We start from the raw sequence: 25771 nt of genomic DNA on the forward strand, positions 1-25771 counted from the left end.
GAAAATGCACCAGCCGAGAGATTGAAGCCAAGCAGTAATTTAGAAAAAAACTGTACTTCATCTTTTAGGGTTGTCAGCTCTGACATGTTGTGTCAGACTAAAGCCAATATTCTCATGCTCCTATCTCATGTTGCAAACAGATATCAATCCAAAAACTAACTCCAACTAAGACGCGGCACCCTGAATCAGATTAAATGTTTGCCAAGAAGATTAAAAGCCATAAATCTACAAACAGCACCAACACTCAAAGGACATCCAAAGCATTATTCAGAGACATGGTACCTGACACTACACTAATACGACAAAACTGCCGGGAAAAAAACTCTAACAGACAAAATAAGAAAGATTACACTGTCCCTGTTCAGTTTCTCTGTCATTACATCTTAAATGAAGAGTATATATTGTCTCCAGACTGTAGGGAATCTGGTTTTGTCTACAGAGATTAGCGTGACTTGTGACTCATGCAATTATACATTTTGCCAGAGGAAAAGTTGGCAAAATTCATGCATGGAAAATTAAGCGAATAGCTATTTAGAATTATGCTTAATCTATAGATGTAGACCTAAGGAAATCAGTTTATATGAAGCAATCCTTGGCTTAATGGCATTCGTTCTACCTGACCAAACCCTTGTTTTTCTTGAATGAGGTCATCTTCTTGCACCTTCTATAAATTATTTGTCATTTGGCCACTTGACAGCTATGCTTGACAACTTCTTTTCACTTGAAAGAACACAACAATGATAATGATTTACTGATTTATATTTCGAAATTTTTGATCAAGAGATGAAGAAATACAGAATTTGATGGGATGCAGACGATGTATACATTTCTAATACATCAATACAAATTACATCGTTTCTGCTCATCTACCCCCCCCCCCCCCCCCCCCCAACCGCCTTTTTTTTTTTAAAATGGAAAAGTCTTTCTACAACCTCTGCTATAATGTTTCTCATTGAGCAACTTAGCAATTTCCATTCTATCAATAGCCACTTATACATGGACCCAAATATTCCGCTGCATTCGGTTTATTTGCTCAAACAGAAATAATTTAACCTTTGCATAAACCTCTTCATACAAACCTCTTACGTAAGACGCAACTAGAGACATTCCTCAATTTGTTTGCGTTCGTTTGCCCATGCCCCATTGACCATTCTGTTTGATTAAAGCAGCGGATGTAGACCAGAGATTGGAATATTCTTTTCCATGTATACTATTGTTTTCGGAAAAGTCATTCAGAAAGACTCCATTCGGAAACATGAAAAACTCCTTATGTTATGTAACTGTGGCTAGTGACACTTTGAAAAGAAATACAAAACCAGATTGTGTGCTGATGATTCACTGATTTACTTTTCCAATCTCATATTCAAGAAATACAATTGTATGCTGATGATGCATCATTTTATATTTACAAATATTTCTGATTTCTTCAATCCAATTTAGAAAGGAAAATATTTTCTTACTCACTTTAAATCTGTTTCCTTACAGAATAGACACCATTACTTTGAGTGATTTATATCATAAATCACTTTACATTTCTTTGAGGTGTTAGTGTCTGTTGCATAATCTTAAGTGGCTGACTTGATAGTTTTATAATGGAACTGATATTGTGTTCTTTATTAAGATAAGAAAAAGGATAATGTATCATACACCCAAGTAAGTTCCTGCAACTCATTTTGTAGAGTCGGTAGAGAAGAAATTAAAATGCAATACTGAAAGGAAGGTTAGGAGGGAAAACATTCAGGAGTGTATGAAAAACTACTAATATATACTAAATCAACAAGACACCTACCAATGGCCTTGAATTGACCTTCAGACCAGATTTTTTTAGCTGTTTTGAAAGTCTGTTGTGAGAAGAACTATATGCAACAATGTGTTAATATTTCCCCCAACATATCCTACCAAGTGCTATTTTTCTTTTCCCTGTGATAAGGTGCAGAGAAATGGGGCCATGGTAACAGTAACACATGTTCATTTAAGTTCACTGTAGTGATGGGCAAATGAAACCTCCTGATGCTCTTGAGCTTTCTTACAGTTTGTTTTGTGAAAGATGAATTCTTTGAAGCTTCAAACTCAGCAAACACAGTGACCTCTGGTGGCTCATAAAACTTATAGCATCCCCCTTGATAACAGCCTGGAGCACCAGTACACCTCTCTGATGCTGTTAAAGTGTCATGTTTGAGAAATCCAGTGCTTTATTATGTGCATCATAATCTCATCTCTTCATTTGCCTGAAATGTGTCACACAGTTTGGATTTAAAACTTTGAAAACTGTCAAGCAGTGTCACACGCCTCTTGAAGCATCAGTGAAGTTCAATCGCTTCACATTTCCTATTTGATACCCTAGTTTTTCTGTTCACCTCAGTAATACAGGCTCTTGTAACTTCAGTATACTATCCTCACCCCTAAACTGAAGCAAAAGTTGCTGCGATCAAACTATGTGCTCCCATTGTCCTCTATAGGTGATCTGTTCTGGGCTCATTTTGGGTATGGCTTGGGGGCCTTGTGGCTTGCTGAGAATGCAGTGTCATCCATCATAGTTAATGCTTAGGTTCATTAACATGTCAAGCCAACCTTGACCAGCTCTTCTATCTTGAAATCAGGATTCAGAATTCACCTCCCATAGTCAGAGGAGAAGTTCCAGTATACTGTCAAGATGACAAGGAAAGATGCCTGAGGGGAAAGAAGAGACAAGATAAGAATAGCAAGTGATGCCTTCCACCTAAGGGAGATAGCACGACTCCTCCCCCATGAAGGGAAGAAATTATCCTACTCACTGACTGAAAGTTCTCATGCGTGCATTGCTGTCAAGTTTTCTGTTTTTTTTTTTTTTTTTCTTTTTTACTTACTGCCTTTCAGTTGTGTGTTTCAGTTGTGTAAGTTTTATGAGTATTACAGATGATTATCACTTAGAGACATAATCAACAGAAGTGCAAGAACAAAATGTAGAATGCCAAGAAAATCTTGATCAAAATGATCCTAAAATGATAAGATCTTGCATTTATCATCTATCACAGATTTTTTTTATTCTCCTCTCTACCCAGGTCTGTGATGCAATGGCTCAACAGGGTTCAGTCCTTCCTCTACTGCAATGAGAACGGATTCTGGGGGACCTTCCTAGAGAGCCAACGGACATGCGTTTGCCACACCGGTGTCACCTTATGTCAGAGACCAATCCCATGCATCATCGGTGGCAACAACAGCTGTGCCATGTGCAGCCTGGCCAACATCTCCCAGTGTGGCTCCTGCAACAAGGGTTACAAGTTGTACCGCGGCCGCTGCGAGCCGCAGAATGTTGACTCCGAGCGTAGCGAACAGTTTATCAGCTTCGAAACTGATTTGGACTTTCAGGACCTGGAACTCAAATACTTGTTGCAGAAAATGGATTCACGATTGTACATTCACACTACTTTCATCAGCAACGAGATCCGACTGGAGACTTTCTTTGACCCTCGATGGCGTAAACGCATGTCCCTGACTCTGAAAAGTAACAAAAACCGGATGGACTACCTCCACATGATTATCGGTCTGTCGATGAAGATCTGCCAGATGCGAAACAGCAGTATTGATCCAATGTTCTTTGTTTATGTCAACCCATTCAGCGGTAGTCACTCAGAAGGCTGGAGTATGCCCTTTGGGGAACATGGCTACCCACGCTGGGAAAAGGTACGACTGCAGAACTCCCAGTGCTTCAACTGGACCCTGTTGCTTGGCAATCGGTGGAAGACCTTCTTTGAGACGGTGCACATCTACCTGCGTAGCCGTGCTAAGATCCCGACTGGCCTGCGCAATGACACAGGACAAGGTCCAGTGGATCTTGCAGACCCCAACAAACGCCAGATCTACATAAAAATATCAGATATCCAAGTGTTTGGCTACAGCCTGCGCTTTAACGCTGACCTGCTCCGTAGTGCCGTGCAGCAGGTCAACCAGTCATACACACAAGGAACTCAGTTCTACTCATCCTCATCTGTTATGCTCCTGTTACTGGACATTCGGGATCGTATCAACCGCCTTGCTCCTCCATCTGCACCTGGTAAACCCCAGCTGGACCTGTTCTCTTGTATGCTTAAGCATAGGCTCAAGCTCAACAACAGCGAGATGATTCGAGTGAATCATGCCTTGGACATGTACAGCACAGAGATTCTAAAACAATCAGATCACCTGACTGCTAAACTCTGCTGAACATAGCGAAATTGACACAAAGACAGCAAAGAGAAACACCCAACAAGTGACTATGAGGGGATATTAATCCTGATTTTCTTTTCTCTTTTTTCATTTTTGGACCTTTTCTGCCTTTTGATGTAATGATAACTTTGTAAGCATAATTCTTAAAGTGAAAAAGGAAAACTGCAGGATGAAAAGCATTTCAGGCAGATAAAGAAGATAAATGGAACCACTATAAGGACTGTAACATATTTGTCCCAGCATGTCTGTCATTCCCTTAAAGACCTCAAAAGAAAGAGAGTGAAAAAAAAGAAATATTAAATATATTTACTGGTGAAAAAGAGGCCTTGATTTTACTCGAAGGGATCAAAGGTTTTATCTGAAACTGCCATTCTTTATTGAGAAAAAAAAAACATTTTTAAAGGAATAATGACACAAGATAAGGGCAGAGCAGATATCCTTTTATTTCAGCGACACATTTCAGACATAATGCAGAGTTTAATATTCAAGATGTTTATACATTGTAAGGATTAGCAATTACGTAGTCAACACATCTAGACTCAGTACATTTCAGACTCACAGCAAATCTGCATTGCTCCTTGTGAGTTATGAGGCACTCTGTCATTGTTCTGACCGTACGGCACACAGCAGGGCAGTAATGGATAGTCATGTCAAATAACAAAGCCAGCTGTTTATATATACATATATATGTGAGTGAATGTGTGTGTATGAAAGTGTGCAAACCCCTTTTATTTTTTTTTTCTTTGGCTTGATGCTTATTGCTGTTCGTTAATTGAATGTGTCACTCGAGATTGACTCCGGTCAAAGCTAAAAAGAAAAAAAAAAATCTTGCATTTGGAGCGCTTCGTATTTGAAATTCAAGCTGTGTTTTTCACAAGGCAGTACCTCCTGGTGCGTGAGTGCAATATTGTGGTCTGAAGATTTAACAATCAATGGTATTTTGTACAGCTTTGCAAAACGTACATGTCGTGACTGCTGATTCGTGGAGCTTTCCAGCACCAAGAGCAAAGTGTAAACATTCATCGTTCAGGCAAATTTGCGAGACAACTTAAAGCCATACACTTCCCCCGAGGTAAACGTACGCTCAGACATAAAGCTCATCTCGATTTCAAAAGGAACTTACTTCACTTCACGAGATACAAAAACAGTTCTATTTGTATGTTTTTATTTTACTCTCTCAGTTATATGATAAGAGCACAGCAAAAAAAGACAGGTGACAAGAAGCGGCTTATTGTGTTGGATAAGAATTGTGTTGTAAAGCCATTGATTTGCTCTGTTGTGCCACAAAAAACAAAAAACAAAACCGCACCAAAAAAAAAAAGAAAAAGAAAGATATTAAAGCTTCACATACTTTTTTTTGCCAGTATTAAATCTTTCAGCTGTTCATGACTGAATTTTCTCTCCAGATTTGAGATTCAACTTTTTTTGCACATCAGCAAAACTGAAACTTTCTGTTACAACACTCGCAAACTACAAACTGAAAAATGAAACACTACCTACGTATTGTTGGTCACACTTTATTTGGGTAATCTGATGCTGAAGCCTTTTTACCGAGGATGTGTTTTTGTGGGTCCAGACCATGAACTGCATGGTTATCAATAACACAAAGAAAAGGCTTCTCATGTCATACAACTTAACAGTTTGTTTGTTTGTTTGTTTTCATACAAGTAGAATAAAGAGACATCATTAATGCTGCATATGCAACCAGACTGCAATCAAACCCCCCACTTTGTGAAAAGGCTGCCCACCCAGCTCGAGGCTTTTACATCTTAAGAGCAGTATTCTTTTTTTCTTTTCATTATTGTCCTGGTTGTTTTTTATGTGTATATTATCTGTTGTATTTTTGCCCTGCAGGATTTTATTTTCCTTTTTTAAATATTTGGTAATTTTTAATTTCTCCGTATTTTTCACATTTTGTTGCCAGTTTTGTTAGTATCATATGGAAACATGATAGATCTGGAAACAGGTTTCTTTGATAAGTTTAAAAGCTTTGGTCAAAGTTGGATGAATAATCTATTTACACATCACTACCTTGTTTCTCATGGATGCAGTTTTGTAAACTCCTCATTTTAATAATCAGCCAATAATTCCAATTTTTTTTTTTTTTTTTTTTTTTTGCTAAATGTGCATTTTATCCCTTATTTTCATTTTCCTAATTCCAGTAAAATGTGGACCATGCTCAATGCTTTATGGATGGTGCTTTATGACAAAAAAATTAGGGCCTGTGTCCACTAACTTTTATTTTTAATTTTTGTCCAATGTTGGTTTAATGCACATCTTTTTCTTTACTAGACCAATACAGTTTGGTGTTTTCAGGCCTCATTGTCCATAACTTAAAGAATCCTCCGGCATGAGTTTCTTTCTTTTCTTTTCTTTTTTTTCGTTTGTTGTTTGTTTTTGTTGTTATTACTGTTGATGTTGTTGCTTTGCTACCTTTGTTCTTGGTTGAGAATAGCCTAGCTTTTGTAACACCCCTGCACTTGTCAATACCACATCCCCATTAGAGACCAATTCAAGACCAAGTCAAAAAGGTGTAGAACTTTAGATACCAACTTTGTCAACAACAATGGTGGAGGGTCTATCCACACTCAATTCTTTAAGGGTACAAATTTGAGTTCTTCTGCTAATGCTAAAACACATTTTTTATCAACTGTTTTTAAAATGTCTCTGGAAAGTCCTACTAAATAAAAACAAATTGAAAAATACCACTGAGGAAAGTGAGGAAGGTGCCACAGAGGAGCTTCCAAAACCAGGCGCAGTAGGAGGGCTCCAAAGTGAGGTTGTTAGCACTGCCACAGCAGAAATCAAAGCTTTCAGTGGACACATGCCCTTAGAAATCCCATCAAAACTGAAATTTTATGCCATAAATCTAGTGACAGATATATAAGGGATTCAATAGTTCAACAAACAGTCCACCAATTCCTAAAGCATGATCTTGTCAAATTTAAAGCATGTGGAAATAACTAGCTGACCTAAATTCTCTTCTTGATCACTGACAACAATACCACACCCTAACCAATGAAGAGCAGAAAAATAAACTGTATTCAGCCAGTGTGTATCTTTTGTGGTGAAGCTAGCAACTCTCAGAGCACCATTGTACTGTACTTTTGCCTCATTTACGACAGTTTAGCCCATTAGCATGCTAATGCTAACACGGTAGACCTAACTTTTCTGCAAATACGTTTTTAGCTTTGTAACATTAGCATTGCTTAAAAAATGCTTCTTACTTTTAAAATTTTAAAAGAACTTTAGGCCTGGGATAATTTTTAAAAAAGAAAAAAAGAGAAACAAGGCTGTAATTAAAATAATGTGGGAACTAATAGTTCGGCATCAGCATTGGACTATCCAAATGATTTGTCACCATATTATTATTATTATTATTATTATTATTATTATTATTATTATTATTATTATTATTATTATTATTATTATTAAGTGCCTGTTATCTATCCCTTTAACACATTTAGAGCTGGAGGAAATGTTTAAATACTACACAGCAAACTGACACTCAATTAGCTTCGAAATTTAGGACCATAGTTGTAGATGAAATCCACACTTCTCATCTCCTGAGAACTACGCCTTTAGGGAGGGTCTGTGCATGTGGGGAAAATCCACCACCGAACTGAAACAAAAGGATGACTGGAAGTAACGGTGGCTATTTTTTTGTCCCCTGTTGTACAGTATATGTGTAAATATGAACTATGTTACAGTAACACTGCTCTGCTACAGTAACAATATTATAAAACATACCAGTATTGAAAGGGGATACAAAGACTACTTCATTCAAGCCCTCCATTTGAGTACATTGGCACAAATTAAAGGGCACCCATGTCTTATAACTAATTAGATTCATGTCGATTTATGACTGTTTTTTTATTGTCAGATCATGCTGTACATTACAATGTTAATTTTTTTGCCACTGCAAAGTTCATAAAACAAGCACATTTACTCCTATGGCATTATGCTACCACAGTGTTGCTTACATGTACTCATGATATGTCTGAAGATTTTTACACCTAATACCTTGCCTATGTACTTTTTTGCTGTTCTGTTGAGATCATTATATCAGCTTATTTCAAATGAATGTTTCAAATAATAATCTATTTCTCATTAAAAGGCTATATTTAATAAGAAGAGCAAGGCTTGTTTGTACAGTTTCCCCTAATCAGTATTCTACACTCAACACAGCAGTATGTTTGGAAATTTCACCAAATCCCAAGAGCCAGTTTTCTCACTTGTCTGTAGTGTGACACCACGGTCAAAGCACTGCCAAAATACTCTCTTCTCTAGTTTACAGCCTTTGGTTCTGAAGAAGATTCTGCGCACGGGTATTACCCTGTCCCTGAAGTTTGCTGATAACAAAGATTTCCTCCTTGGCACACCAATTCTTTATCTGGCTTCATGTTTTATTGTTTGCTGAATGCAGCAAAAGGAAAAAAAGAAAAAGGCCTGTGTGCACGAATTCGCACCCACTGAGGCAGTGGCATTAATCACTAGCACATTCTGTATTTATTCCCCCATCATGCAGGCCCAACAGTCCTATCCATCTACTTATCCACTTAATCATGGCCTGCTTCTGTCTTTGCAGCTCTGATAGCTAAAGGCGACTGCATTCAAGCAGAACTGATCCCAGCCGTACCATGTGTTCAATGAAATATTTACTCATGGTGACGTGTGTGTGATATGTAGGCGACTACCTGACAGCTGCAGTGACAGATCAATGAAGGGACAGGACAGATATTGAATTCTGAAGCTACTTATGTTTGTGGAAAAAAAAATGGTATGATGTACTGTGCATACATTTTTTTAATCATTATTTTTGCACACATTTTTTACTTTGTGCAGGTTTTCTGAACATGATGGTCTCACTTTGTGAAATGCCTCCATTCCCTAGACACAACATTCATTGCAACAGGTAGAAATAAACCATAATTACCTTTTTGGGATACACACAATAAAACAACAGAGTACAGATGATAAAAGCAAAAAAAAAAAATGACCGCACATGAAAAGAAAATATTAACATAATAATAATAATAATAATAATAATAATAATAATAATAATAATAATAATAATAATAATAATAATAATCTTATTCCTTATCTTAGATTTTGTCTTTGAAGTCACTGTCTGCAGAAAAAGTCTCAGTTCCTTCAGTGCATTCAGTGCTCTTATTTTTTATTTTCTAATTTTATTTTTTTGCACGTTTTGATTATTGTTACCAATGTTGCCCCCCCCCTGTACCCCTGTAGTCTTTTTACATGATTTTCAGCCAAAAAGAAAATCCCAATCTCACATTAGTGTGTCAGAAAGCCCATTTTCAGCCTCTGTCTGGATTGCGACTGTCTCTTTCAGACTCCCCACTCCTCAAACCCCCTTCCCTCTGATTGGCCAGTCTCCTGAAGCAGTGTTGAGCCAGCTCACACAAAAAGTAAGGGAGCTCAAAGTTAAGTTCACACATTTTTAAATGAACTAGTTCATGTTCATTTTTTGTTGCTACGAGTTCTCTCTTTTTTTCTGTAGAGCCATCCCTCGAGCCAATTCCCAAATAGGAATCCCTGTATGCTATTATAGCATCACAGACAGAGACTCAGTTCAGAAGCCAGTGTATCAGCATTGAAACAAAATGCCATAAAGTAGGACCAAAGCCATCGTCGGCTGCTGCTAACTGTATTATGTAAACTGTCGGCTGGATTAGCTTTGCTGAATGCATGGAAAGTGCATTGGTAGCAGACCTGACTTCTGTTGCTGTAGAACAATGCTTGGCATCTCTCAGCACCTCCCCTCATCTTTCAGCACCTCTTTGGATTGTTAGTGGCGGTTCACTGCCCCAGGAGTAAACTACACTCAAGTTCCGGTTAATGAGTCATAAACTGAGTGGTTCAGTTCATCATTTATAAAAGTATTCACTTTTACTAATTCACGAACAACACTGCTCTGGAGGCCTGTCAGGGCAGAAATAATGGCAGACCCACGCCTCAATGTCTCATTAACTGCTTAGGAGATCCTAATAAGATGACATCATCAATTCAAATCTTATGAAGATCTCATTCTATTTTATGAACAGAGCTTTTCCCACATTTATGATCAATGGCGTGATCTATATTCTGTTTTTTATTGTAATTAAACAATATGCTTAAGGGTCTTTTTTAAGCAAAAATAGAAAGTCAGTAAACTCTAATAATGCCGGTATCACATCACATCTGAAAAACAACAACTTTCCACATGTCATTCAAAGATTTAGCTGGAAGTGCTGTAGTTATTAAATTTGAATTTAAACAATCATTTAAAACTACCTTCAGTTTCATGCCCACCAACAGATAATGCCATATTAACTTTAAAACATCTGATCAAAACGGTTGCATTAAATGACTTAATTGAGATGCTTCTTATTTCTTAGGTGAGGTACAGGCAAATAATGACTTAAGGAATTATTCCAAATAGCTAACGTCTGTTTCCCTCACGCTTTAATGCCACTCACTCTGCCAACCTCTCTGCACACTGACTATATCCTAGAAGAATGAACCACTGGAAATGCATTTCAGCTAATTAAACCCTGGTGAATTGGACTTGCAACAGCACAAGAATGTTTCTGTGGAATCAACTCAATGAGGACTCACATTGTGCAAACAAACAGATATCCTCAGTTAACCCCAGCAGCTGCTGGCTACTCGACAACCCCCCCTAGCCAGGAAAGAAGAGTTTGAAGTTATGTGATTCAGCTCTTCTTTGAACCGTACAAGCTATAGTTGTTCAAGCTACATGCTACAATGAAAAGACTTTTTTTTTTTTTTTTTGGTTTTCAACCCTTAGCCAGAGCTCGACCAGCCAAGACCTGGATGTACTCCTGCACCGGTTCCCCACCTGTCCACTCTGCCAGTTGTGCTGGTTGAAACACCTGATCAAGCCAAAGGAGGCTCTGCCAGGAGCTGAACCTGCAGGTTTCTGCCACCTGGACCCTCTTCTGCCATGGTTTCAGGGCTTTAAACCCTTGTTCATTTTCCAGTATGATATGATTGATTTGAGTAGGTCAATGCTTTTCAGCAATATGTGTGAGACATTTACTGCACTTATTCAATTCTTATCAGTTTGCATAGTTTTTTTGCCTCTCCAGTATTGCCCTCTGGTGCCCCTGTGGTAATGTGACATGATTTACAGCTCAAAAAAATCATTATTTTTCTCACACTGATGTTTCAGAAAACCCTTATTTCAGCTTGTCTGAAATGCTTTGTGTTGGCTGCTGTCTCTTTAAGGCTCCCCACAATCTCTGATTGGCCAGCCCTCTGGAGGCCTGTCAGGGGCAGAGCTATGGGCAGACCTTAGTGTTTGAGGGCTGGAATGAGTCAGGAAATCAATGTGGTGACATCACTTTCATAAAGTCTTGTGGAAATCTCATGTTATTATTATTTCTATTTTAGAACAAACCGTATTATTTGAGTGAATGTAAATCTTTAGATACTTCAATTATCCAACGAGAAGTAAAAAAGTATATATAGTAAATATAAGAAAATATAAACTTGTATGTCTTGTAATTCTTCTCTGGGACATTTTTGTGGATAAGAATGTGAAATATATTTTTTAAGCAGTAAAAGAACACACACATATACACAACAAGAAAAAAAGAAAGAAAAAGAAAACAAACAAAAAATTTGATGGGCATAAATGACTGCTTCATTTTCACAGAGTTCCTTTCTTTCAAAGAAAATGGCCGTGTCATTTCAGGCAGCGAAATGAGCTAACAGGCGGGCTTTGACAAAGACGAAACCCAGAGAGGGCTTTTACAATAATTGACTCACAGACAGTAGAAGTGAACCAGCTTTTTACATAATTACCCAACTCACTGAAGCGATCTTTGCTGCCATGTGTGTATACATTTGAGCTGTGCAGACACAAAGCAAGAAAGAATGTAAAAAAAAAAAGAAAGAAAGAAAAAGTCAGTGTACAGTCAATGTGTAAGTAAATTTTATGTCTAATGTGCATGCCTGTCTTTTCTGTTTTGCTTTTGTCCCGTATCTATAAATCAAAGTGGAGCGAACTGAAAAAGTAAAAAGACACTGAGCTATAAATGAGGCGAGCCCGCGAGCTAGTTCAGGCAGTCAACTCGAGCAGCACTGCTATACACATACCACGTGTCTCACACGTCATAACCATCTTGCAATCACACTCTCTCAATTGGGCGGTCTATTTAAACCGGGAGTCTCTCATCCCTCTCTGCCTGTCAATGCCTTGGCTGCCCTGCGTTTGTAATGCTGCATGTTTCTTTGCCGCTTGTGATTTTACCTTCTGGCTGCGTAGGTCGCGGTGTCTCTCGCCGTTTCTGATTCAAAGGGTGAGTCTCGACTTCAGAGGCGGACGTTGGTTTTATTCCTGAAACCCAGGCTCGGTCGGCGAAGTTTGCTCCATGAATGAATCATCCTTCCACATTACCAGCAAATGACTTGCCGGGCGGCTCATGCACCTCAACCTGGGAGAGCTGTAAGCCGTAGCTTAACGTTCCCGGTCAGCCTCAGCCGTTAACAGTTTTGATCATCTGCTGATCCATCAAACCTTCCCCGATGCCCCGACGCCGGGTGTCGAAGGCACAGCGAACAGCGGGCCCTCCAGGGTGAAGGTAAAGCTCCAGCTTAAGCGCGCGCTCTGCTCCTCACTCTGCTTCTCCCGAACCGGAGATCGGAGCTGCCGGATCCTGACACCTCCATCGACGCGTCCTTCTGTCTTCACCTCTCGGGGGAGTCTCTGATCGTCAGAAATGCTTAGTTGAATGCCATGGACTCCCTTTCTCGCCATGTGAGCTACCTGGGCTCTCCCGTGTCTGCTGTACCTGCCTCGGTCTTCCCTACACGCCGCAAAGGTCCCTGGGAACTGTAGTCCCAGCCCCTGCCTTGGCTCTCGGTCCCTGCTCCCTGCTGCCTGTCGCTCTTGATTCTTTGGGGAATAATTCCTGCAGGTAATCTCGTTGTGCCTTCAATTGCCTTCATAACTGGTTAAGTTAAAAGTCCGCCACTGGTCCGTCATTCAAAGGACGCAGGTCTAAGCCCCTCAGCCAACACTCTCCCGCTTGTGTTGTAATTATTCCTTACTTATTTGATGCATTTTTATATATTTATTTATTTATTCTTTGTCGTATCAGAGCAGACACGGGGGTTGTGCAAGATGTAGTTACTTTATCATTTAATATGCGTATTATCTTTGCTCTTATTCTGACAGGTTTTGACATTATATTGGTAAAGATTACGTTGCGTGGGTTCGGATTTGCAGACAAAGTTTTGTAGATTGCATAAAATTCTGCAGGTTCTTGAGAATAGTGATCCAGGTCTGTAAAACTTTTACAATGGCAGAATCTATAAGGCTTTATGCGTTTTAAAACCTGCTTGCAGTTTATGCTCAATACAGTGAGGAATTTGTTACTCTGCCATGTTATCAGACCTCATTCTCATCTATGGTGGCTCTTTCTTTGAGCACCTCAATCTTTCAGCCAAGATGTCGTGTACATTCAGAGATTCGATTCAGGGTATCTGCAAGGTATAAAAGCCTTTAATCATAAAATCCAATAATTTGAATTTAAGATCTTAACTGTCTTAAATCCTCTTTTTTTTTATAAAATGCCTGAATATGAATGCTAAGAGCTGAAATGTATGACATTTTCTCTAAACAAATAAATAAAGAAATAAAAGATAAAAAGCAAGTTTATCTTAGCAGCACGGCAATTCAGTGTCAGTTAAACTAAATAAATAAATAAATAATAATAAATACATTTATGAATTATAATATTTTTAAAATACATAAGTTAATTAAATAGATATAAGGAATGGATATAAGATACAAGAAATATGCTATACCTTCTATAAAGGTATAGAAATAAAACAATGATATTAATAATAATAATAATAATTAATAGAAATAAAATAATAATAGTTATAATAAATAAATAAATAAAATAAAGAAATAGCAAAGGTATAGAGGAATAAATAATGATAGAAATAAAATAATAATAGTTATAATAAATAATAGTTTAATGATAATAATAATAAAACAAAAGGCATATATTCAGTGTTTTATTGCAATGCATTCAGTTGTTGTAATTGATTGGGAGAGGTCATGCAGTTATGACCAATTCTCAGAGTTTCATTGCTGCTCCTCTGCATGGGGGTATGTTTGAAGGCAGTGCTGCTGTCTTTCACCTCTGCCAGTGCATTTATGTCAGACTGTGAGACCGGAAGAAAATTAAAATAAATAATAATGATTAAAAAATAAATAAATAAATAAATAATAAAATGAATTAAAAATAAATGATTAAATAAATAAATAAAATAAAAATTAAAATAATTATAATTATAATAACATTAAAAAAAGAATAAATAATAAAAAATAAATTAATTAAAAAAAAAAAAATCAATGCGTTGCAAATGATAATTCATTAACAGATGAATGTTGTGGAACATCTAATTTCTGGTCATCAGCCAGGGAAGTCCTTTAAATTGTTAAGAAGAATCTTAATCTGACTCTTCTTTCAATCCGTGCTCTGAGTCTGTCATGTCCTATGTCTTCTTTTGCCAGTGAAAATGTGAATTGGGTTTTAAGTTATATCTATTGTGGCATTAAAAATAAAAAATCAAATATAATACTTATGACAATTAGAAATATAATAAAATAAATAATAATAATAATAATTTATTTATTAATAAAGATAACGAATGAATGAATACAGGATGATAATAATACACAATAATAATAAATTTAATTATAAATGAAAATGATATACATAAAAAAAAACAAAACAAAAAAAAAAAAAACCTGTTGAAACTTCAGAGCCTATTTCCTTGACCACACAAGCTGGCTTTACTGGGCGTAAAACCCGAGACTCTTTCATGACTTCTCTTTGTGTGATAACTGTTACAAGACCTGCCGGCCCCAGAATTCCAGCCAAATTCATGTCTAGCTCTATAGATCATTCTTAAAGGGTCAGGCACCTTTTTCTTCAGGATATGAGTTCCCTGTTTGTTTGTTTGTTTTCTTGCAATGAAAACATTTGCATTTCCTAATTGTTAAATAATGCCTATGTGGAGTTGGTGTGCAGACAGCCACCCTCGCTCTGTCTTTCAGGAGGCTCACTCCTGCTGAATCGAGGAATTAATGGGAAGTATCTTTCAACTCCGGTGACGTGCCGGCTCTTTCCAAAGCTCTGTCTATTCTCCCCAATAGATGTTTTGTGAATCATCTGAGTACTGGTTTAGTAAAAGATTTTAGCAGTCCTGTGCTCTTTAAACAACCTTGTCAAATTCTCAGTAAGTTAAGGTCAAACTCCCTTCTCTATTCGGAGCAAGAGCTATGGTGTTGCCACAAGGAATGTTCAATGAAGTTATAATAATGATATAGGTTTCATTAGATCTCTCTTCAGTTGCAACGACTTTGTGGAGACTTAAGATTCTCTCTAGTTTATAATGATCCTGCTCCATTAGTTGGTTTTGGGGGATTTTTTATGGTTAAGGGTTTGCTCGTCTGGATTTAGTTTTACATTAGATGCTAAGACTTCAGATTCTTCTTGGGGACCCTTCCATTCTGCTGCTCTCAATGACTTAAGGCATATCCTCCAAACAATGATAAAGAATGCCCCTCTTTAAATCACTGGTGCATAAGTCAGTGTTGAGATTAAGACCTATTTGACTTCTATTGTTCTTCTTCGAGAAGCAGTTCTCTTCATGACTTTATAGTTTCTCAGTGGCAAATCCAAATCTAGGCCTCTCCTATATTATCATTTGAGCTCACTATTCTGATTCAACTTAGAAGAGCACATGTATTCCATATTCTTGAAACTCTGATAGATCTTGCCACTGGTTATTGCTGAAACTAATACCATTATTTGTTCTTTGTTTTTATGATGGAACATTGGCATTATCATCCCTCAACCCATCAATCGTCCTCCTGTTCATCATCGATGGTCACAACCTATGATGAGATCCTGGTTCTCCAAAAGCTGCTTGCTCTCTGCCTGTGCTACTGCCTGCCAGACGAACTCCAGTCCCCTCAGTCCCTGACCATCAAGGATGCCCATTGCTGCTCATCTGCCTGCCTCAACACCCAAATCCCTGGGTTGCTATTTGTCTTCTGCTAGCAATGCTATAATGGTTCTCAAGAGATCCAGCTTGCTCAAAAGCCCTTGAACTTCTGCTTGAAAGTGTTAATGAAAGAAAAGTGAATTTACTTGCTGCTTAATACTGTCAATGCATATCAGGTGGTTTGCTGGGTTAAAGAAAGTATCTAATAAATGCTATAGGTCTGCATCTTCAACGTAGAATGTTCCCTTGCGGCCATAGTGCTATCAGAGAATGGCCTCACAAAGTGGAGAATACTAGATAGTATATTCCCCGACAGGCGCTGTACTGGCGGGGAATGGCCTCACGGCGGCTGGTGCCATGGTCACACATAGTAGAGAACACTAGATAGTATATTCCCCGTCAGGCGCTGTACTGGCGGGGAATGGCCTCACGGCGGCTGGTGCCATGGTCACACATAGAAGAGAACACTAGATAGTATATTCCCCGACAGGCGCTGTACTGGCGGGGAATGGCCTCACGGCGGCTGGTGCCATGGTCACACATAGAAGAGAACACTAGATAGTATATTCCCCGACAGGCGCTGTACTGGCGGGGAATGGCCTCACGGCGGCTGGTGCCATGGTCACACATAGAAGAGAACACTAGATAGTATATTCCCCGACAGGCGCTGTACTGGCGGGGAATGGCCTCACGGCGGCTGGTGCCATGGTCACACATAGAAGAGAACACTAGATAGTATATTCCTCTACAGGCGCTGTACTGGAGGGGAATGGCCTCACGGCGGCTGGTGCCATGGTCACACATAGAAGAGAACACTAGATAGTATATTCCCCGACAGGCGCTGTACTGGCGGGGAATGGCCTCACGGCGGCTGGTGCCATGGTCACACATAGAAGAGAACACTAGATAGTATATTCCCCGACAGGCGCTGTACTGGAGGGGAATGGCCTCACGGCGGCTGGTGCCATGGTCACACATAGTAGGCTCTACATTCTGGCCCAGGCTCCTAAATTTTGTTTTGGGGGATTATGTTCAGTATGTTTTGCTCATCACTCCTCAATGTCACCATGTAAATTTATTGTGAGGGGTGATGAGGCCGGAGCCTGGACGCCAAACATAAAATATATTTGCTGCTAAATAAACTATTCAAACGTGAGTTGTCTGACTGAAATGAGGCGAGCCCGCGAGCTAGTTCAGGCAGTCAACTCGAGCAGCACTGCTATACACATACCACGTGTCTCACACGTCATAACCATCTTGCAATCACACTCTCTCAATTGGGCGGTCTATTTAAACCGGGAGTCTCTCATCCCTCTCTGCCTGTCAATGCCTTGGCTGCCCTGCGTTTGTAATGCTGCATGTTTCTTTGCCCCCACCACCACCCCAGCAACCACCTGCAGGCTCCGGGGGGATTATGTTCAGTATGTTTTGCTCATCACTCCTCAATGTCACCATGTAAATTTATTGTGAGGGGTGATGAGGCCGGAGCCTGGACGCCAAACATAAAATATATTTGCTGCTAAATAAACTATTCAAACGTGAGTTGTCTGACTGAAATTTCTATAAAGATAAAAAGGGCTTTCCTTTTCTAGTACAACCATTGGGGTAAGTGATTTGGAGGTCTTTACATTTAAACCTCTACACCAGGGGTGTCCAACCAGTCAGAGACCAAGAGCCACAAAAATGGCCGTGGTACTACAGAGAGCCACGTCACACACGTGAGCTTACAAACACACTTTCTCTCACACAAAAACAAAAAGACATAAAATGAAAATCAATACATGTCCAATTTTCAAAGCTAGGTTTATTGTGTTTGTGTGTTCTTACTAGAGAAGAGAAACTAAAACTTAAGTATCAATCCCAACTGATCCCAACATTGGCATCCATATATATATGTAAATATATTTAGTTTAGATTGATCGGCACACCACTACTCATAACTATAAATATTTTTTCATGAATGGATTGAAGAGTCACACAGCGAAAGGCAAAGAGCCACATGCAGCTCGCGAGCCACAGTTTGGCCACCCCTGCTCTACATATAAATTGCAGATTTTGCATACACATTGTAGCTCTTTTTCAAATGCTGGAATGATAGTAGTCTGGGTTGCATTTCTTTGTGCTGCAGTTAGAAAAATGAATCTAATAATCTTCTCATAAAGAAGCACTGATTAAATTTAGCAAAAGAATACACAATCCACATCAGCAATTTGGTAAAGTAACATCCCTTGAAAGCATGATTTATATGTTATCTCAACCTACCTCACGGCCAGATGCATGTTTAAGCACACACAAAGGTGCTTTGGAAAGGAAATGCTCTTAAATTCACTGCAAACCAAAAGCAAAGGAAACTTTCCTTGATACAACGCACACACTCTCCAATTCAAGTCCAAAATTCAATTTATGGATCAACAAAGCTGAAAACCATGACATTTCTTGTGTTAAAAAACGAGGACCTCAGCACAAAAGACTGTTTTTCCTGTTCAAGGAAATGGCTACACACACAAGAATGCTCTTAAAATGTTTTATCCTCTCTGCAAAGAAACTTGAATACATTCCAGGCCATTTGGTCCCTGCAAAGAATGTGTTAAAAAAAAAAACTCACTACTAAAAAGCCTAGGGCAGAACTAAGATGTAAAACACTGTGGTCATGAAAGTTAAGAAGCAAAAACAAGATAGAAAGCCCAAAATCTAGAGCTTTATTAGAGGATATCATGGCATGAGAACCTTCTGGTTCATGACACGACTGAGGGGAAGGCCTCAATCACCGAGGTTTGTCAATATCTCTGCCTTTGACAGGCAGGACCTTAAAGAGACAGCAGCTAAAACAAAGGGTTTCAGACAGAGGTTGGAATAAGCGTTTTCTACACTAGTGTGAAAGATTAGGGTTCTTATTTTGAGATGTACATCATGTAAAGCTACTAAAAGGGTGCCAAAAAGACAGTATGTAGGCCTAAAAAAGAACAATACCCCCTTTTTAAATACACCGGAATATTTGTGTGATCTTGCACGTTGTTTTTACTCTTCCTTTTTAGTGTTTCAATCCTCTGTGTTGATTTCTCATCTATAAAAAGTCTTGCAATAGTCGCACAGGAACAAACCAATGTGTATTTAAAACATAAACCACAAAGCACTTTGCAACTAAAAAAAACCCAGCACACTTTGTTTGAGGACCTCACACGTCCTCTACAATCCCTACGCTGTATTTTCTGAGATTTCAATCCTCATACAAATATTGCGTCTGACCCCTTGGGTGAGCTCTCTTGTCACATGATTTGCTTTGTACATGAAAAGAGCCATTGTTACAGAATCACCCTGGATCGGGTCCTCGCTCTGAGTATCACTGTTTCTGATGTAACACTTTGCCCCACCAGCCTTTGTATCTGATCCCTTTGACGTAAATTCTAATTGGAGCAGCTGTACCGATACACTACCTCAGTCCACACTTAGAGGAGCAAAATTCTCCTTAAAGTGGATATCCTGAGCAATCTCAGAGAAGGAAGTGAATACCACTTTGTTTTTGACTGAGTTTTATCCTGTGACCTCGCTACAGACCCCAACTGGAAATAAAAGAAAAGCTTTGACTGGACAACAGAGAACATAGGTTGCTAGGAGTGTTTATAATCACTTATAAGAACTGTTAGTAAGACAAAATGTGCAATTATAAATGCTAGTTTCAAAGAAAGTGTTACTGATAAAGTTATTGATTCAGTGAAGTCACCACCTTCAAAGTCAATCCTAACATATGTCAGACATCTTAATTGACTTTGGCAGCAAGTGGGTATTAGCTGTAAGACATTCATGTTGTAGCATCCACTAATGACAAATGTGTCTTTTGAACCGGTCTCTGAGCAAACATGCTGCCAGGCACCAGCAGTAGGTGTGTGTTCCAGGAGAGACCAGAGACCTCATTAAAGTGATAATGTCATGTCTGATTAGATCAATTATTTTTGATTGAAGAACATAAAAAAATCAAATGTGCCTGCTTTGTGCAGCCTCTCTCTCCTCCAACATGCTTTTTGGTTCTTTTGTTTACTACAGCACTAAGGGCTGGAGACTTCTGGTAGTCTGGACATCAGTAGGTTTCTTTCTACCTCTCACGTTTTATTATAAGATAAAGATTAAGATTAACTTCATTAATCCCCTTGGGGAAAATTCAGTTTTTTACACTGTGAATCATGCTTTATCTACACACACATGCACAAACAACATTTTTTACAGAAACATGCACTGATCAGGGAGGACAGAGTGATGGTGCTGTGCTCTCAGTAACCACCTGAGCAGATGAGGGTTTAGTGCCTTGCTCAATGGCACCTTGACAGTGATAAGATGGTGTTTGAATGTACACTTTAATGTGCATTCTTTTGAGTCAACACTTGTGACCACACACTTATATGAAAACAATGAGAAGTGTGCACTTTAAGTTGTGCTATTGAATTTTTAAATACACACTTAAAAGTAAGCATTTATAAGTGACTTCAGAGTGGACCATTTTAAGCACACCTTTTTGTTAAAGTTTACTTTTTTAAGTTTAAACTTTAAATTGTACACTTTTAAGTACACAATTCTAGGCATACACTTTGCAGTACATACTTTATAGTGTACACTTTTGAGTACAGATGTGAAAGTGTACACACAGTTTTTCCTTTTTTTTTCTTTTTTAATTACTTGTATTTAACCCTTAATTATATTGTGTAATGGCCCTCCCACTAGCAGTGCCTTTTTTGTGTGCTCTCGCTATTCATTTCAATTCATTTCAACTCAATTCAATTTGATTCTATTCAAAATTAGTTATTTAAATACATTTAATAAACACAATTATATATATAATTTAATAATTCATAAAATTAAATAATTTATTGGCATGACAAACAAAGGTTTATGTTGCCAAAGCAAGCTCTCTCCCTGTCTTTTTATTTATTTATTTATTTATTTATTTATTTATTTATTTATTTATTTATTTATTTTTGCAGGTTGCTGCTGGGCACTGTTCTGGTGCACCTTGGCAGATACGGTAGGTCTCTCAGGTGCTGGCTTTTTCACTCCCAAGAGGGCGTGGGGTGTCTGTCCTTGGCATAGCACCATTTCTTTTTTGTTGTTTTGTGGTTTTTGCATTTGTCTTGGGGACAATGAAATCATTTAAAACTGTTCCATTTGTGTAATTTCATATTTTGTCAGACCTCGAAAGCTTGGTTATGACAACAGGAAGAGGCATTCCAAATTAAAAAATTTCTTTTCCAACTGTGCATACTTTTAACAGCAGACTCATGACCACACACTAAAATGAGAACAGTTAAAAGAGTGCACTTTTGAGTGTTTGTGATTTTTAACACTTTCTTTTAAGCACACATCAAATTGAACACTTTTCAGTACACAATTCAAAGTGACAACCCACAAGTCTGCACTTAGTGTACCATTTGGAGTGTCTACTTTCAAGGTTACTCAATTCTTATTTGAAGTTCATTTAACCAGAAAGAGGCTCGTTGAGATTGGTCGCCAGTGGAATTTTCAACAAACTTATTTCATCCATTGTTGCTGTCAAAGTCACTCATTTTGAATTTCCTACGCTGCCTCACAATCCTTAGAGTACAAACAAAATAATTACAATACTTGATCAAACTTACATGAGGCTACAACCGGCGCCCGAAGCATAGCTTGTTTACATTCCCTACAGCTGAAAGGAGGAGGGGGGACGGAGCGCACTAGCGCTGCGCGGAAGGATACATGACCAGTTAGTTAGGTCTGGATAAATGTTTATATTTCCGAAGACTTAATGCACTTAAAAATTATTTTATGTAGCGTAGTCTTAAACTGTGGTATTACTTTTTGATTTTAGTTCTTGTAGGCAGAGAAAAAAGCCTTTGAATCTGGTACGGTATTTCCCTGTTAGCGCCTATTTCCTCGTCACCAGCGATTACAGTCTGTGTCTTACTGAGGGAGAGGAGACAACTTTCTAATGTATCTAATGTCCTTAGTGGTCACATAGAGCTCATGCAACCCCACTTAAAAAAAAAACTGAACTGTCCCTTTAATTACAAAAATGTCACACCGATGTACAACACAAGTTTTATGAAACTTAAATGAAATGTGATGAGATTTAAATTTCATATTTATTTGATTTTTATTTGATATTGTATTTCACTGACAGAAATGGATAGAAAACATTTTTCATCAAGTATAAAATTTGGAGCCTCACTTTGACAGCAAAGAGGTTGAGAATGGCTCATGGAGACTGATGAAGAAATATAGTAGCAAAGGATTTAAAAAAAAAAAGAAGAAGAAGAAGAAGAAGAACTAAATAAAGCTTGAAACACAGGACCAGGTAAAGTTTCTGTTGGGTTTGTTCTTACCTCTAGGCAGAAAAGGGGCAGACAGTAATAAACACACTTGTTAGTGTACACTCTCGCCTTGCAAGGAATTAGAAGCAACCTGGCAGGTAGCTCTCCTGATAATTGAAGACACTACACCGTAAACACCTCTAGGCTGTTGTTATTCTAGAATCTTGTTAACAGCTGTGGATGACAGAAACGTGTGAGTGCCAATGTTGAGGGCATTCTGCAGAGTGAAATTTGTGACAAGGCACAAAAATGCAGCATAATGTATCTAAGGTGCGTTATGTTGTCACATGGCTCATAGCTAGGGAGAGAAACAAGCCTGAAAAACCTTAAATTAGATTTGTGTGGAAAAACAGTTTGTCCTGACATTAAAATGTTATTTATGGTGGCCTTCAGGTGAAAGTTAAATTGTAGAGAAAATTAAAAATAATGAGTAAAAGCACAGCGTAGGACAGCAGCACAATAAAATGCAGATGGATGCAGATATTTTATAAAACAACCTAAGCTCCAGGGGGGTTTCCAGAGGATGGCTAAGGGTGGGCAACCACCCCCCCACCCCCATTAAAGTCTGATTGAACACCTAACACTATGTCTGGGTACTTGCTTTGTCAGAGGCAGTTAAAGAGAGATAAAGAGATATTGTGCCCTCCCTTTACACATGGATGTAAAGTACAATAACAATTCTGGATGTGTGTGCTAAATGTATGCAGATTATCAAATCAAGGGCAGGGGTGGGTCTTAAAAACCAAGGTCTACCAATAGCTCTGCCACCAACAGGCCTGGCCAATCAGGGGGAAGGGTTTGTTGAGCGGGGAGCCTTGTAAGAGACAGCAGCTAAAACAAAGCATTTCAGAGGCTGAAATAAAGGTTTTCTAAAAAGCCAGTTTGAAAAAGATATTTTTTTTGTTTTGTTTTGTTTTGTGTTTTTTTTTTTTGCAGTAAATCATGTCACATTACTACAGGGGTACAAGGGGGACAGAGAGAAAAAAAAAGAAGTACACCTCTTTAAACTATACAAACCACACCAGGAGGTTTCCTCACAATGCCTGTTTTTCTAGGTCTGTACATTTCCCCATTTCACTATCTGGAAAGGAAAGCTTATACTCAGTGGTGTGCGGTCAGGGGAGCCTAGGCTAACAAGATTTTTTTTTTTCATAAAAATCTATTTTTTACAGTTTTTAGTATACAATTTGTCATAATTAAAAAATAAAAAAAGAAATTGCTGATTTGTCAATAAGAGGGAGGCTAACAGAGGGGACGGACAGTGTTTCATGCTGGCTTCGTGCTTGTAATGTGCGTCGGAGGCAGAGACTCCGAGAGAGAGAGAGAGAGAGAGAGAGAGAGAGAGAGAGAGAGAGACCGTTTACTTGAAATCACAACGTTTTGCAGGTTCGCGCATGCGTACTAAGGTCTCACGCTGATTAACGTGGGCATCGATGAGGCATAACGCTTCTCTGCCTCCGCAGGTTGTAATACCGCACCCGCTTTGAGGTCTCGCGATAGTTTGTTAGTGCAGATGTTTAATAGAGTATCCCGGAGATGCCTGGCCTGTGTTCTTGTGTTCTTGAGGTACGGGTCATTTTTGTTCGTATTTTGCTCATGCAGGTGAACGTATGTTTCGGGTTTTGATTGGCATTTCGTCATGTTAACTCCGGGACTTCAGTCTGTCTCCGAACCATAGATGGGAAAGCTGATTAACGTTTATTTACTTGGCTCGTTGCTGGTAACCGGTGTCTAGGAGCCTGGACCAAAGTGAGGGAAAAGACTAAAGAGGAGGAAAAAAAGGTGCACCTTGTGCACAACCGCACATTTATTGAGGAAACAAAGACCAAAATAATGTACTCCTGCCCCACACACACCATGCATGCACTCAGACCGTCTCTCCTTCTACTATGTCACACGTGCGCACATACGCACACACAGCACAGACTGTCACCACGTTAAAGGGGCAGGGCTGGCCAGTAACAGTTTGTATTAGCAAATGTGAGCAGTGCGCCGTATATATAACACACATATAGAAGTTTCAACTTTAGCTGAGTGCCTGCCTCCCTCGTCATGGACTTCACCGCACGTTACTGCTTATACTACTGTCCCTGCCTAATTTTAAACCCAAAACAAGTTTACTACATGCTAACATCCCTATTCACTAGGCTAATTCATAAGTATTCAGTCATCGGAATAAGTTAACCCTGGTGAAAGTGTCAGCACCTCCATGTTTTCTGCTCGCTCTCATAAATTGCCCAGCTTCTCCTGAGAAGAACTTTTCAAACTCCTGTATCAGAATTAGTCAACTAGACAGAAGAGCAGCCATGTGAAACCTGCTAGAACTTTCTTGCAATTTCAGCAGAGTAGTAATTACATTGCTTCAAACTATTCCTGAGTCTTCAACTCATCCTTTTTTATCAAAGATTTTAGACTTTCACTCTTTGAATGTGTCTTCAAAACACAAATACACTTGACAGAATCCTCTGTTAAAAGTTTTCCTGCTGATAATTGGAGCTTATGTCCCTGCCTCTGCACTAACCACAGGATGATGCTTACTGCTACAGATAAGATTGGTTTGGTCAGCCATACTTTCTATGAATAACCTTGTGCATTCTGAACATTTTCCCTAGTTGTCTGGAGAATGCTTTTCTTTCAGTTCAAGCTGAGAGTTCAAGTTCTCTCCGTCTTATTTCTTTGACCCACATTAAGCTCCTCTATTTGTCAAAACACATTCACTCTTTCACTGTCAAGGGGGTCCTGGACTATTCCAGTATTGCTCAAAGATACATTTTCCCCATTGCACATTTATTTTATGAACCCATCCTTCACGTCCAATATAACTTCTATCATAATAGCTCGCGAACCATATGGTCGAATTAGATTTGGAAGGTGATGGGAGCAGGACTTGGCACAGCCGGAACATGGAGAGAAACGGTGGTAATGGAACTTGATACCTATATTTTATTGGAAGAGAACACTGGCCCAGTTTTTTTATTGGGCTCTGTGGCTTAATCTTTTAACAGGTTGGTGGTAAAACAAAGAAAATAAAACTGGGGATATGCTTGGCATTTTGAGTATCACTTAAAATGGACCATTTTCACTATGCTGCCTCATTAAGGTCTCAATTTTTGAGTCCAAAAAATAAAGTGAAGTTAAAATATCAGTATATGTGTGAGGCAAGTAGAAACTGTATTCATGAGAGTGAAAAA

The 25771-nt window shown here is 38.8% G+C and overlaps 1 protein-coding gene and 1 long non-coding RNA gene across 3 annotated transcripts in view; one reads left to right on the forward strand and one right to left on the reverse strand.

Moving 5' to 3' along the window:
- Positions 1–6308, forward strand: part of brinp1 (bone morphogenetic protein/retinoic acid inducible neural-specific 1) — a 278377-nt gene extending 272069 nt beyond the window's left edge. For both annotated transcript variants that reach the window (XM_074690229.1, XM_074690227.1), the window contains exon 8: positions 3042–6308. In XM_074690229.1, coding sequence (XP_074546330.1) covers positions 3042–4182 — 1141 coding nt within the window. In that variant the 3' untranslated portion in view covers positions 4183–6308. The remainder of the gene's footprint in view (positions 1–3041) is intronic.
- Positions 1–25771, reverse strand: part of LOC141805278 (uncharacterized) — an 84233-nt gene that overhangs the window by 9096 nt on the left and 49366 nt on the right. The window lies entirely within an intron of this gene.

The sequence above is a fragment of the Halichoeres trimaculatus genome, unplaced genomic scaffold, assembly GCF_033239565.1.
Source record: "Halichoeres trimaculatus isolate MK-OKI-2021-1 unplaced genomic scaffold, fHalTri1.1 fHalTri1_scaffold_16, whole genome shotgun sequence".
In the NCBI taxonomy this organism is placed as follows: Eukaryota; Metazoa; Chordata; class Actinopteri; order Labriformes; family Labridae; genus Halichoeres; species Halichoeres trimaculatus.